Below are 15,263 nucleotides of genomic sequence, written 5' to 3'. Positions count from 1 at the left end.
GAAACAAGCCTAGCTTTCTTTTGCACGTTCGTTGTATCGTATTAATTATCAGTAGCCTTAATGTGGTTTAAATTATCAAAGAGGATTTTTTTTAACACCATATGTATATACATTTGTGGCAGGTGCTTTTCACTCGCAATAATTGTGGCCATACTAAAAAATGATTTATTTGATGTTATTTTTTCTAACCTCCAGTTAGTAGACATTGCAAAGTAATTAATAAACCTCAATTTTTTATGATTATTTTGAATAAATAGTTGCATATATTTTATTTTTTCCTTATCATCAGTATTTCAGTAACTACTGATTTCGAGATACCTCTACCCCTTATGATTTCCAAACAAATGTTATATTACCAATCTCCTTCTACCTATATGCAGTCAAAGTAATTATGAACAAAGTCAATTTCAAACTGATTTTTCCAAAAAGAAACACAAAATATTGATTGATACCATTGCTCCTCAAAGTATTAGCCGCTAATAATTTGCAGATCGATATCAAATACTTTGGTTCCGAAATCGATATCACACACAACCCTTGAGCGCCATTTTATGCGCCATCTTTAGGTACATATGCACGCGGATTTTGTAGGTATTTCCAGTCCATAGGTGTATAGGTCAATGCATAATTATTTTTTACTTTTTAGTTGTCTTCCTGGCGGCGTTTTTTTTGTCAGGGGTTTTTTAAATTTTTAATTCAAGTTTTTATTCATGTTTTTTAAAAAGGCATTTTTTTTTTAAAGTGTAGTTTCATCCAGGGCTTTAAATACCGTTAAAAAGTGGTAACGTTACCAACTGTCAAACCGATTTAACGTTAAATGATAATTAACGTTAAACGATTTACCGTTACTTATACAACTTTTTACCGGTAAAAAAAATGGTAACGTTATCAGCTATTCATTAAATTAACGTTAATTCAAAAGTATCGTTAAATCATTTTAACGGTATTTATATTACTATTTACCGGTAAGCTTGGGTAACGTTAAATTTTAGATTATCCTCATTTATCGAGCGAGTATGCACGCGCTAAATTGGCAACACTCGGTAGCATAGCAAAAATTACCGATAGTGTTACTCGGTATCGTTATAATAATGTGAATTGGGTAACGTTAACAAGCCCTACAATGTAAAGTAAATTTACCGGTAAAAATAACGGTAATTAGGTAACGTTAAGTTATCAATTAACGTTAAATTTTAATACCGGTACTAGGTATTTTTATGATTTTTACCGTTATTTAACGTTACTTATAGTTTGAATTTGGTAACGTTAACAAGCCCTGGTTTCATCATCAGCTGTTCAAAAGGAATCAAACACGACATCATCTGCTATTATTTTTTCAAGAGTATCCTGGTGTGCTGGATATCCTGGCTACAGCATTAACTCGTCGTGTTGCCACCACTGCATTGTATGTAGAATCAATTACTGATCAAAACGAATCCAAACGATATATCTGCTATGGTTTTTATCAAGAGTGTACCTACTAGTATTCTGGATATCCTGGCTGCAGCGACAGGGCGAGAATTCCATAATCTTGCATAATTATATAGCATAGCATACATGGGTGTATCAAATTTTAGGTCCCAAATGTTTGAAAGTAAAGTAAATACCCATTATGCGTCTAAAATTCCTACCGCAGCGAACAAGAGTTGATGATCTTGAAACAGCTGAACCGATTTTGATTAAACATATCTAAGAACCATCGTTAGAAAACCTGCTTTCAAATCGGTCCACCCGTTTAAGACCTACGGTGCCACAGACAGACACACATAGCAGTCAATTTATAACACCCCTCTTTTTGCGTCAGGGGTTAGTAACTAAATGAGCCAATCGCAAGCAATCGTCAACGGACCTCACGACTCTTAACGCCATTTAGCGACATTTCGCCTCTGTGAAAACCCTAATTTCGGAATCACTTCTTCGGTTGAATTTGGCTTTGATTTGATTACAGACAACTTGTAAAAATTGAAAATTAAACAATAACATAAATTAAGGTCAACATTTAATCATCAATGGTGAGGGCTCCACTGTTGATGTCATTGATAAGGTCGTGCGGGGGTCTGCCCTCAACCGTGCAGCCGACCGACTGGGCTGTTCCAAGGATCTCCTTGACCGAGCCAGAGAGGTGACGGGCCATGGAGCGAGGCTGCATAATCTTGGCGATGCCAATCACATCTTCGAGGGTGATATTGCCGCTGTGTTTAACTGGAAATTGAAAACAAGGTGATCAAGTTAAATTTGTAAAAAATAAATTTGAAATTGAATCTAGATTTCAACCCTTCAAGATGAACTTAAGACTAAATCCACCATTTTAAAATGCTCCTTTGCTGGATTTTTCATTTGTGTTCAATGTTTGAAGTAAAAAAGTCAACATAAAGTTATGTAATAGAAGTGTTAAAATTGGAATGCAGCCTAGTTTCTATTTATTACTGCGCCGTTAATCTCTCTTCTCTGTGTTCAACTTTCCTTCAATCAATAAGACAGCAGCTTAATCAATGTATCATTTGTATATATAGGGCAACTTGATACCGTGATAACTATCCCATGTGCCTAGGGACACCTCATTATCTTAACCCTTAAGTGGTTTAACACTTTTCCAGGCACCATGCATTTAGATGCTACCACAAAATTAATCACAGTTTTACTTATGAGGGATTAATTTAAAAACAAATATCATTTACAATAGTTTCAATTGATTTTGTACCATATTGTTAATTCAGCAAGGTTGAATATTTGTGTACATTTATGTGGTTGCTCGCTATATGCACTATGCCTGGAAAAGGGTTAAGCATGAAAAGGTGATAAATAAGCTAGAGATGGTTACTTTTACATTTACAATATTAGTAAAGATATATGAATTTATTTAATTAGGGTATTGTGTTGGTAACTACAGCTTTAGCATTAGCAATTGGTAACACATGCATTGGTGTGTATTGAGTAGGCTCAGTACCCTGTAAGTGGGGGACCACAGTGTTGTGGCACAAATGACTGATGCACTATGACCACATGTCATCTGCTGCTATGTAGTTAGCCTTATTACAATATCAGACTTGAAATATTGTTTTTTTATTAACAATTACTTAATTAACATCTGATTGAAAATTGTTTACTTTTAAGATAGAACTGTTCTTTTTTTTCTAATTTATGTAATTTTGACTGTGTATTTAATAAAGCTATTCATTTTAAATGTCAAAAATATCAGACTTACATGAGTGACATACTAAAAGCTACAAGATAATGAACAGCATGAGTTTGTGTAAGTAAACAAGTATCAAATATAAAGGTGTACATATACCATCATACCATTTTATTTCATTCTACGTTTTTTAAAGCTGAAGTAGAGTGTGTATTGACTAAGGAGTGCCGCGAGAGGTATTTGAGTGATTTGGACCTGTTCAATGGTGCAGTGAATATTATTTTGAGTTGTCTGATATCGGAAGATGCAGTATGAATTTACAGGTTCATCAAGCACTCCTTTGCAGCCAGATAATCTGGACATCGCAATAGAAGTGTTTGATGAATGTGGCCATTGAGTCTTCCAATGAGGCTGGCATAGTCACACAGGTGAAATTGAGCCTCGAAAAAAAGAAGAAAAAAAAAAGCTGAAGTACGTTATGCCAGCCTCTTTGGAAGATTAGAGCCTAGCCCAGATAATCAAGATTCACCAAAACATTAAAAAGTATAAAATTTTAAGGAATACTCACTGTTCTTCTGCTTCTTGCGGTCACGTGGGGGCTCCTTCAGGGCTCTGATGATGAGAGCAGCAGCTGACGGCACCACAGAGATTTGTGCCTGTCTGTTCTGGACAATGAGCTGCACAGTGATCTTAAGACCCTTCCAGTCGCTGGTGGCCTTGGCGATGTCATCACCAACCTTTTTGGGGGACTGCGGTGGGAAAGACAGTTAATACAATACCACATTTCGGTTTCTACAATCAGTAAATTTGTAAGTGTGTATCAGAGCAAGTGGTTTATACTGCCACTAAAAGATTGAAAGGTACAACTGCTAACCTGTTCCAAAACAAAATCATATTTCTTGATATACTTTGTGCTATTTTTTGAAGCAGATTTGATCTAATGGCGGAAGTATATTAAATAAGACATGTTAAGTGATTTCCAAGTTGGTGCTGTCAACTTGAGAAGTCCTGGGATTCATTTGTCCTATGTATTACTGAAAAAAGGGTAACTCACCAGTCTTCATGGTAGACTTTTAAAAACAATTAGGAATGTAGCAACCATTTTGTTGGAACCTGTTCCTTTATGATTTCCATTTTGGTTGTGATATACCTACTGAATGCTTTCCAGTGGAAAAGGCCAAAAACAGTTCCTTCCAACCACTTTGTAGAAAGAATTCACATTATATAAATGCAACAATGTCTTTCATAATGAAGCCACAATCAAAATCAAGACTTATGTATGACTATGGAGTATGAAAGAAAAGTGTTTACTTTTCTGTTTATTTTTTCACAAGAGTTGGTACCAGTGGAATGAATGAATTGATGTGAAAATTATACATTATTTTATTGCATCTAGAGAAGGGTAAATTTGGATCTGAAGATTCAATAAGCGGAATCAGGAGTTTATAAGAAAGAAGACTCTATTCCTTGGGGCTGGATTAAGTTAATCAGATCAATTTTCAGAATTGAGATTACCCCTGTTGTACAATCATTCTCATTAATTCATTCATTACATTATTTCTAATTCTTAATATCAAATGTGTACCTGAAGGCAGTATAGAAATATCCAAGCTAAAAGGATATAATTATATAAAATAGAGTGAAAGTTTTGATTGCTTACTCAACCTCGTCTTCAATCTAAGTTAAAAAAAAGCATGGCAGTCACATGGGCCTGGTCCGCGACTCCTTATTGGGCATTCGGAGTAGCCGCGACAGGGAGACGGATCCTGAGTCGCGGGTTCCTTCCATCCGCCAACCGGAAGGACGCGCCTGGTAGGGAGGCACCCCCCAGGATCATTCAATCATCTTTGCCAGGCAATCGCGCATCATAACTTTAACATTATAAAACTCCTTAGATATTGCCGTTTGCCTGACAGAACGAGGACTCCAAATGAGGCTCGTTAGCAACAATGCCTACAGAACATTCAAGCAGAGAATCTGAAGGCAATGTTTCATAGAAGTACATGACTGCCACGCCGAGGTTTGAGGTTATTGTGATAGGAAGAGGTTATACAAAAAAATAACTAAATAAATACTCACGAGACCAAGAGGACCAATCTTAGGAGCCAAAGAAGACGTGGCACCGACTTCTCCACCGACACACCTCAAGTTAACTGCAAAAATACATATAAACTTGTAGAAAACACTTCACCTCACAAATAGCTATTTTTATAAATATCTGACGCATTACCGATTTTAACTTCATTAGGATCAAACTTAGGCGGCATGGTGTTTAGATATTATAACAATATCTTAAGAATAAAACTTAACTACAAGCCGATTATTTCGGATTGCAAAAGACGATCCACCACGGACGTTCCGGGAGTTCGCCGAAAAAGGACACTTTCTACAATGACAGTTGACGTTGACAGCAGGTTTGTGTTATGTTGCCAGTAAAAAAAAACGTCAGAATATTAGACGCACCGATTTGGCAGACTGCAGCAGGGCTACTACGAAACTCGAAGTTCGTGTCGTGCGGTCCCTCTGACATTTATACTATTTCCACAGATTTGAAATATAATAGCTCCTGGTATTTCAAGTCTGTGACTATTTAATACGAGAGCGAGAGGGACGGTACGATACAATACCGTCCGTATAGAGGGATGGAATAATATCATTGACGAGCAAGTGTGATGATAGATTGATAACCAAGGGTCACGAACCAAGTGAGAGCGCCAATAGTTCGAGGGGAAATGGGTAAATAAGACACTTTTCATTTCGACTGTAAGGAAAGTAAAATACTACAAAAAACATGAGAGTAATAATAAATTGAATTTACTTATATCCAACCTCCAACGGTACCTTTTCGACCTGGCCACTTGCCATGGCCGACTATAAAAAAAATCGAGTTCGTCACGACCAAGGAGCTTATATACAAAACTGGAGGTTGAACGCCGAACGCAGAAGTTTGAGCTTTATTACTGATTTATATATTCCATCTCTTTCTTAACCTAACTAAAGAAAGAGATGGAATATGTTCGTGTCGTAATAAAGATCAAATTTCTTGTTTCAAACGGATGTTCGGCGTTAAACCTCCAGTGTTGTATATAAACTCCTTGGTCACGACGAAACGTGAAAAAAAAGTGGCTAATCGAAAAAAAAATACTTTCCACCCTAGAGATGAAAACGCAATTTTCCACCAGGCTTCTTTCTCATTCATCTACCCATGAAAATTAAACTTTCCGAACAGGAGAGATGAAATAGTTATTTGTGTCACAAGGGAACAAAATAGTGTATTTACGGCGAGGGCGTACATTGAATCCAGAATGTAGCGAGGGATTCAAGTGTTAACGCCCAAGATGAAAATAATTTTGCTCCCGAGTGGCTCATACAACTTTTCACACCGAGCATTAAGAAACTTGAAAAGAAAATCTAAATATTATTAAAGAACAACCAGCATAGAAAATGGCGTGGCTTTACAATTATCAACTTCAAAAAATAATAATAAAGCCTTGAACAGAAAAGTTGCACTTTGCTCCCTCTCGTCAGGGAGGAAAAGTTACTTTTCTGAAGGACAGGTGTGAAAAAATAATTTCCACCCTAGAGATGAAAACGCCATTTTCCACCCGGCTATCTACCCATGAAAATTAAACTTTCCGAACAGGAGAGATGAAATAGTTATTTGTGCAACAAGAGAGCAAAGTTGTTTTTTGTTGCGAGTGTTGATTTTGAATCCCGAGTAAGCGAAGGATTCTATAATTGAATCACGAGCGTCAGCGAGTGATTCTAGGTTAGAATCCTGAGATCAGCAAGGGATTGAAATACACGAGATGCAAAAAAACTTTGGTCTCGTGTGACACATACAATTTTTCACCTCAGCAGCGAGAACATAATTTAAATGTAACATAAGAATAAAACCACATATACCTACCTGTTTACAAAACACACATATTTTTTTAAATAGAATCCGATTATTATCAAATATAATAATTACATTTAAAACCATAAAAAGAGTCCAGTAGCTACAATACAAATCGCATACTCATAACATGCAATCTTAACTTCTTGTACTAATGTCACACTTATTTTTTAATACTGCAAAAAGCCTCATCTCGGGGTAATTGAAAAGGTTGAACAATTAAACCTTTAAATATGATTTTTATTAAGATTTCTATTACATAAAGATAAATAGATTTGTTAAAAAATCATTCAATTTAACAAATAATAATTATACTGTAGAGGCAGTATACGGAATTCTTTTATAAAGAAAAAACAAGAGAAGCGGCTTTCGTGCAACGAGGTTGCATACTTTATTAAAAGATCGGGAAAATTTACATTTTGGAAATATTTCGATATATTTTTAATACCAAACATTTAATTTAAGTTTGTAATCGACAAATTTGATCCTATCTCTTGCTTTTTTCGAGTTGAAGTGAAATGACAGATCAAAGTAAAGTTCAAATATTTGGAATTCAGTGAGTAGACCCAACACTGTACTCAGCATTTAAAAAATAATTAAAAAGTTACTTTGTCTCACGGAGTGAGCAAAATGCGATTTTGCTCACTGATTTCTCATAGCAAAACCTGCCTGTTTGAGGTGCTGAGGTGAAAAATAAATTAGTTCCACTAAAAATCCGCAACATAGCGAGGGCTAAATAGGAACTTGTTAGGATTTAGTCAAAATGTACCTCAAGTTGTATCGCGTGGAAAGTTTTTTTTTTCTTCCCTTGTATATGAACTATTTTCCCATGGCAACTCCAATATCAAATTTCGATGACAAATTTGGGGACCAGTAATGCTCGACCCTATACTGCTCAGCCATCACTGTACGACCTGATAATACGAATTCATTTTGGATTAGAATTATCAAGTCGTACAATATTAGGTCGTGCATTATTAGGGTGTCCAAATTTTTGCTCGGCCTGTTAATGCTCGACCTGTTACTGTACGTCGTTATAATCGGAATCCAATCGAATCGAATGACCATAGATTTGTGTTAGGTTGTGTTAGGTCCAATTGTGACCACAGTGTGCGAGCCGAGCGAGCGTAGCGAGCGTGCCGCGGCAGCGGCCGGCGAAGCGCCAGGACCAAATTAAGTTATTTTCTACTAAATTTATTAATATTCGGTGTACACGAAAAACATGATCAATCGTGCGAATCGATTGCTTGCTGTCTAAAGTGTGCTCCGATTATTAGGTCGTACAAAAATCAGTTGTCCAATAGCACCTTGAACATTATCGGTACAAGGTGATAAAGCTCGACCCGTATTCCAAGTGACATGTGATTGAATTATCAGGTCGTACAAAATCGGTCGAGCATTGTCCAGGTCGTACAATAACTACACCCACAAATTTCTGAAATTTCATCACAAATCTGTATTGACTGATGTGTATTGTGAAGTGATTGCGATTTTTTTACCGAATACCATTAATTTGTAACGTAATTGGACAACATTACATTTACGTTACATTATGGCTAACGACGAAGCGATTCTGAAGCAATACTTGTCTAAGTATCAACATCGCGATTACACAGCTCGAGAGGTAATTAGTTTGATACAAGCGTACAGAAGTCTCACATATCGTTTAGAGGCCTTTGTTTTTAACAATGGCACGAGAAAAGATCTACTTAACTTGGAGGGTACTATTCCTGTACATTACAAAGGTGCATATTACAACATTCCTATTTGTATCTGGTTAATGGACACCCATCCGACTAATGTACCATTGTGCTTCGTTAAACCGACACCAGATATGTCTATTAAGATATCTAAATATGTGGACAGTAATGGAAAAGTTTATCTTCCGTTTTTGCACGAATGGAACCCACAGGGATCGACATTACTAAAGTTAATTCAGTGTATGATCGCTGCTTTCGGCGAGTTGCCTCCAGTGTACTCTAAGCCGCGCAGTGAGGCGGCCAGGCCTCCGTATCCGATGAATTCATTTATGCCGCAGCCTTTCCCAGCTGGGCAGTACCCCCAGGTGTCGCCTCAACCTGGCTACCCTCAAGCTACACCATACCCAACCACTTCTAATGTGCCTTACCCCAATTATAGCTCACCTTATCCTAGTGCAACTCCAGTTCCTACTAATGGGGTGCCATACCCTCCTGCATCAACAAACACTCCATATCCTCCTCAACAAGGGGCTTACCAGACTGGACCAGATAACAACAGTGGCACGATAACTGAAGAGCACATAAAAGCATCTTTGCTGTCTGCTGTTGAGGATAAACTGAGGAGAAGATTAAAGGAACAGTCCCAGCAGTCTCAGGCTGAGCTTGAAACTCTGAGACGCACTCAGCAAGAGCTTCAAGAGGGCAAGACAAGACTTGAAGATATAATGGGAAGGTTACAGAGAGAACGCTCAGAACTGGACAAGAATGTTGCCATCCTGCAAGAGAAGGAAAAAGAATTGCAGGCCGCTGTGGAGAGGCTGGCTGACCAGGAAGGAGTGGATGTTGATGAAGCCGTTGTCACCACTGCTCCATTGTACTCACAGCTTCTGAATGCTTTTGCAGAGGAAGCAACTCTAGAAGACGCTATTTACTATATGGGAGAGGCCCTGCGTAAGGAAGTGATTGACTTGGACACATTTATGAAGCAGGTGCGTGCATTAGCTCGACGTCAATTCACTCTGAGGGCCTTAATGCACAAGTGCAGACAGAAGGCGCAACTAGCTTGCTAATGAACTGGCTATCTTATCCGAAATTGATTCCGGCACCGTCAATACTCTTATTGGGAATCTGTAAATTCTTAACCAGAGAAATTTATATAGAAATACTATTGGTAATCTTAATCTTGTAATCAAGAGATGTGTGCACCCACAAAATGTGCTACATAGTTTTTGTGGCTTGGTGGTCAGTTTAAAGTCTCAAATATTTCTTATTGGCTGGGTGCGAAGTACTAGGTGGGGGTAATGAAATCTGTTGCAGCGCTAATAGTGGCCAAACGTAGAAATAATGTAGGCTCTGTCAATGAATCTGTCATTAACAAAGCAATTCTTCTTGAATTATTGAACACAGTCCCCGTTTTGTTCTTAATTCCTTTATATTCTGGACATGTCCAGCAGATACCAACAATTTTCCTTTTGAAACGGTTTATGGTTGAAATGATAGATTGAGTAATACCTACACACAAAACTGGTCGTCAAAATAATATGTATTTTGATCTGAAAACGATATTTAATTTATTACTTGTGATACAAGAACAATTATATATGTTTACTATTATTTAAAGAAACCATTAAAGTAGCTTTATCTTTTCGTTTTATAAAAACACAGTAAGTATATAAAAAAAAAAACACTTAATTGATTTATGCCATCTGAGGCAGCATGAATAAAGCTATACAATGATATAAATAAATTATGTATGTTTTTTGCCTTATTGCTTTAATTTCTGACTAAACTGATAGGATCTGAGAGATAACTATAATTAGATTTGAACCTTATTGTTATTAGCTCAAGGTCCATTATCATAGTCCTTTTCATACTCGACTAGGTTGGAAAGGGTTAGGGCAGAATACAAGTGTTCACTTTTAATTTATAGATTAATTTTAAACTTTACATGTATCCATCTAAGTATTACATTATTATAGTCCATGTCTGTAATCATTTATTTTGCTTCTAGAATAAGGATTATGCATAATTATAAAATCCTCAGGTTTGTGTAAAGAGTAATATATTGTTGAAAGTTGTTTGGTAAAGCAATTAGTATCTACTTTTAACCCATGCTGGATATGGTAGATGTCACCTTATGTCCTGTTTTCGTTCCAGTGTCCCTAAAAGCAACATGGGGATGCAATATTGTCCCATTTTCAGATATTTTATATAGCAACACATAATTGCTAGTTGAATGTGAATTTTCTTTGATAAACAAGAGAAGATAAAATTGAATTAGAGTTCTCCCAACTTTTAGCAATATTCTGAATAATTGGAATTGTTAAAAATAATATTTCAAAATTCTTTCCAAAACTTTTACACATTTTTGAAGTTGTCACTACTTAGAACATTGCATAGATTAAAGAATGGAAATAGAAAATTAATTATAATCATGTTTGTGTCCAAAGTCCAAAATCACTCTAAAAAATGTCTTTTTTTAGACAGTAAAAAAATGATCACAATAGATATTTATTTATCAATGCTGTCAATGAAATATTTGCTAAATGTTGATATAGTCATGTAGCATTACATGCTAATACATTACACTACTTTGAGTGTTAGTGTAGGGTTAAATGTTATTGTCTGAAGATGAATGTAGTTCTCTGTGTAAAAGTAATCACCACAACTTATCTCTTTTGTAATCATATTTATTTATGCGATAGTGAATGGTCTTAGTACCATTGATCTATTTCTCTACATGTTACTTTGCGGTACAAAATATGTTGCGTAAGACAAGTGTTAAGATGCTAGACTTTGTAAGTTTAAAATGCAAAGTCTAATGATTGAAAATTAACTATTATGAGACCTATGATTTTAAATGAGATTTTCTGATATTAGAGTTCATTACAGTAGCTGGAATTTTTTTTAAGCATTGGGTGATGTGGTGTAGTGGGGCAGAATGCTGGAACAAATTGTCATATATAAGTGTGGTCAAACTAGTCCTTATATGCAATCTGTAAAACATCCAATATTAGCATTATTGGCATTTAGTGCCTCTTGGCCATTATTGTCTCATTTTGGAGCTTAATTTTTATACATCTCGCCGCCTTTTACTACTGTGCCACTGTTCTTTTACAGTTGATTTAATGCATGAATTTTATGAGACAGAAAGTACAATATCATTGTATAACAGAATTAATTCATATTTTTGCTGGTGTTGCATATTAAATTAGGCCTTTTGTTATTAAAAACTATGAATTAACTATTTTTTTTTAAGGAATCTCTAATTAACACTTGGAATCATTTCTACAGTCAGCACCAATTTATATTATATCAAAAGGTTGCCTGGAAGAGATCGCTCTTAAGCGATAAGGCGCCTATCTCACTTATTTAATAATTGTTTCTGATCGCTTACTATGTCTGGTGTACAATAAAGAGTCTTTGTATTGTATTGTATTGTATTGTCGACAAGGTGTTCAGACTATACAGATATCGCAAGAGCCGGGACCTAACATGCGGGCTCCCAGGCCCCGCCTGGTCTTGCGGCAAGCTCCGCTACCTGTAGGCCGCCCCGCCTCCAAGGCTAGGCCACGACGGCCTAGCTGGCAAATGCCTCGACTGTAAAAAAAGCAAAAAAAGATTATTCGCGGTAGCTCCTTTGGCTGTTCCTTGGAAGGAATTATTGCGTTTTTTTCGCACTAGTTCCTTCACAAGAGATGAAGGAAGAGTTGCGTTTATTTTATCGCCTTTGTTTCTTTCACAGTAGAACCTTCAGTTCTTGCAAGGAACGAAATAATAACTCAGTTCTTCCTTCATCTCTGGTGAAGAACTAGTGAAAAAAAAACTCAATAGTTCCTTCAAAGGAATATCTAAAGGAACTACCATGAATAATCCAAAGTAAAAGTTTCATGCTCTATTACGCTTTACCTTGTCTGCTCTGATAAATCTCATGCTGACTGTACTTAATAAGATATAGCATAAAGTTAAAGTGCCATGTAGCAGGCAGAATGGTTGTACCTAATATACATTAATGTGATTACGAAGAGAATGTCATATACCTAGTTAAATAATGTTAGACAATTTGCACTTTATATTGTAATTAGTTTTTGCCAATTAAAATGCAAGCTTGTGTAAGGATGCTAAAGAAGCTTGGGTTAATGGTTAAAATATATAATGTAAAACATTATTATTTAAATTTGTTGAGCTATAATTGTTAAGCATTGATGGACCCTTTTGTGTATAAAAACTGAACAACTTAAATCCTAGCGCCATCTAGATTCGAATAGTAGAACTATTTTGACAGTCGCAGGGAAGGCTTGGAGGAATGGTACTGAGGAGACTCAATGCTAAGAATGTCTATCCATCTTGCTAGGCTTGATTCTTTGACAGTATAGGGCCATAGGCAAAAACTTGGCTGTATGAAACTTTTTACTTGGACTTTCAGGGGCGGCGCTTGGTGGAGGCCCACGGCCTCGCGCTCTAAGGGGCCTCACGCCTCAAAAGTTTCGGGTTTTCTTACTGATTTAAAAATCCGTCATCTAATGTGTGGTGTGCCATCACAGGGCATCGTTAAAATTTTTCTTGCCCACGCTGAATTTAGGTCCTGCGCCGTCATTGCAGGGCTACTACGAAATTTTAAGATCGGAGTTCGTGTCGTTCGGTCACTTATACTTACCATTTAATACGAGAGCGACAGGGACAATACGATACGAACTTCGATTATGGAACTTCGGAGTAGACCCTCTGGTATCTTTTATGCCAGCAACATCCTTCAAGTTAATGAAGAACAGGAACAGCCATCAATGTTGCTAAATTTACCAAGCAGTTATTAAGACTTAAGTGTTTATTAATTGAAAGCAATTATAGCTTCACGAAACAAATATTATTTAATCGATTTATTTAAGCGTTACATAGCGGAGGTCCATATTAATGAACTACAACTTTCATGCCATGTTGCCTACTCCACAGACAGTTAAAGCACGTTTGCGAAGCAAAACGTTAAAGGTTGTAGTTCATAAATATTATTTGGTTTTTCTTTGTACAGTTATACATACTATTATAATAACTATTACATATTATTATTGTAAGGTCCTAGGGATTATTGTAATGATTTTTCTTTTGACGAAGTTAGTGTAAGTTTTGCATTGCATATGATATGCGGCCCAAAGGCTGAATTGTCACAATATATCGAATTGTATTCAAATGATGTTTTATTTTTGAACTGAAATTATTTAGGAGTAAAGGCGTATGCACACAGCGTAGAAATACGGGGCAGACGGTGCGCGTTTGTAGCACCGAAATTTCTTAAAAAGCTAGTATTAAAATGACAATATCGTTTGAAGCTCGTGAATGCCAGTCTCGTTTGCGTCTAAACGAACTAAGTAATTTTAATGCTTAGGCCCTAAGAGCGTGTCCAGATAACGCGATTCATGCGGGAGTAGACGCGCGTATGAAAGTTTCGTCCACGCATCGCATCGCGTCGCGTAGACGCGCGTTTAGGTTAAAAGGTAATCTATTCTCAAAAGAATTTACATTCACTTACTTTAAAATTACGCGTACTTATTATAGCGTTAATATTACATACTAGCTTATCCCGACTACGTCTGCGCGGATCTAGGTATCGCGTGGGCCCTCTACCGGAATAAAAGGTATGCTATTTTATCCTTGGGTTCAAATAACCTATATACAAATTCATCAAAATCGGTTCAGTGTTTCGACGTGAAAGGTAACAGCAGACAACATTACTTGCATTTATAATATTAGTAGGATTGCGAGCGCAGCGATACTAAAATAAAAACAAAATTAGGGGATGGAACTAAATACACGTGCGTTCATTACCTTACATACAAAATGTATGTGTAATAGATTCGGAGTAGATACGTAGAGTGCCAATACTATTTTGAATGGTAACGTTAGTTGTAATGTGACAAGGTCGATTATCGAATCGCACGTGATGACGGACATTTGCAACTTTTTTATTTCATTATCTATGGTTGTATTAAAATTAACAAATGAACACCTTCAAATAATTTAATTGTCAATAAAAATTAGAAAACTATATTTAAGCTTTGCATTAAAATTAAGAAAATGCATTTTGCCTTATATTGACTTGACGCGATATTCGTAAAGAGAGGCTACAGGTGCGGGGACATACTACTTAAAACCAGACACCACGATGCCACGCTCCTCAAACGCATGTCAGTACTGATCAGTCCATTTATTATGGTCAGGTGCAGATAGAAACATGCGTCGGACGACGTGGCGCGGCGTCACGTTTTAATAGTATGTCCTCCTTATTTCTTCGCTTTCTTCTCTTTCTTGGCGGCTGCTGCTGCAGCTTCAAGGTCGATTGGCGCCGGCTTCACGAATGGAATTAGATCTTGGTACTGCTCGGGCATCCATGGCTTCAATACTTCTGGTACCTGCAAGAAAAGTGTATGTTGTTATTTAAAATAAACGGAACGGTACTGTAGATCACGCGGACGAATCTAATGAGTGAAACTGGAACTAGACTGAGTAAGCACTGTGTAGCTTGGTGAATGGTTGTGTT

General features: G+C 36.7%; 3 protein-coding genes across 3 annotated transcripts in view; 1 reads left to right on the top strand and 2 right to left on the bottom strand.

Annotated features, from left to right (window-relative positions):
• Positions 1-1,982: 1,982 nt before the first annotated feature.
• Positions 1,983-5,514, bottom strand: LOC141434784 (large ribosomal subunit protein uL11-like). Its single transcript, XM_074097224.1, has 4 exons — positions 5,364-5,514; positions 5,213-5,286; positions 3,702-3,882; positions 1,983-2,202 (listed from the first exon to the last, which is right to left on the bottom strand). The coding sequence occupies exons 1-4, from the start codon at positions 5,398-5,400 to the stop codon at positions 2,000-2,002; spliced, it is 495 nt and encodes a 164-aa protein (XP_073953325.1). The 5' UTR covers positions 5,401-5,514; the 3' UTR covers positions 1,983-1,999.
• A 2,815-nt stretch (positions 5,515-8,329) lies between these two features.
• LOC141434783 (tumor susceptibility gene 101 protein-like) lies at positions 8,330-10,419 on the top strand. Its single transcript, XM_074097223.1, has one exon. The coding sequence runs from the start codon at positions 8,584-8,586 to the stop codon at positions 9,799-9,801; it is 1,218 nt and encodes a 405-aa protein (XP_073953324.1). The 5' UTR covers positions 8,330-8,583; the 3' UTR covers positions 9,802-10,419.
• Positions 10,420-14,991: 4,572 nt separating this feature from the next.
• Positions 14,992-15,263, bottom strand: part of SerRS (Seryl-tRNA synthetase) — a 26,214-nt gene continuing 25,942 nt past the window's right edge. The window contains exon 8 of the mRNA XM_074097248.1: positions 14,992-15,135. Within this exon, the coding sequence (XP_073953349.1) occupies positions 15,007-15,135 (129 nt within the window). The 3' untranslated portion in view covers positions 14,992-15,006. The remainder of the gene's footprint in view (positions 15,136-15,263) is intronic.

The sequence above is a fragment of the Choristoneura fumiferana genome, chromosome 14, assembly GCF_025370935.1.
Source record: "Choristoneura fumiferana chromosome 14, NRCan_CFum_1, whole genome shotgun sequence".
Lineage (NCBI taxonomy): Eukaryota > Metazoa > Arthropoda > Insecta > Lepidoptera > Tortricidae > Choristoneura > Choristoneura fumiferana.
Note: the sequence above shows the minus strand (reverse complement) of the source record. Positions and strands in the feature narration are given on the sequence as shown.

Bases quoted from the DNA above. Each gene is read 5' to 3' on its own strand.
- LOC141434783 (XM_074097223.1), top strand. From the start codon at position 8,584: ATGGCTAACGACGAAGCGATTCTGAAGCAATACTTGTCTAAGTATCAA.
- LOC141434784 (XM_074097224.1), bottom strand. From the start codon at position 5,400: ATGCCGCCTAAGTTTGATCCTAATGAAGTTAAAATCG. The intron at 5,287-5,363 runs GTAATGCGTCAG...GTATTTTTGCAG, and splicing joins TCCTAATGAAGTTAAAATCG to TTAACTTGAGGTGTGTCGGT. The intron at 3,883-5,212 runs GTGAGTATTTAT...TTCCCACCGCAG, and splicing joins AGATTGGTCCTCTTGGTCTC to TCCCCCAAAAAGGTTGGTGA.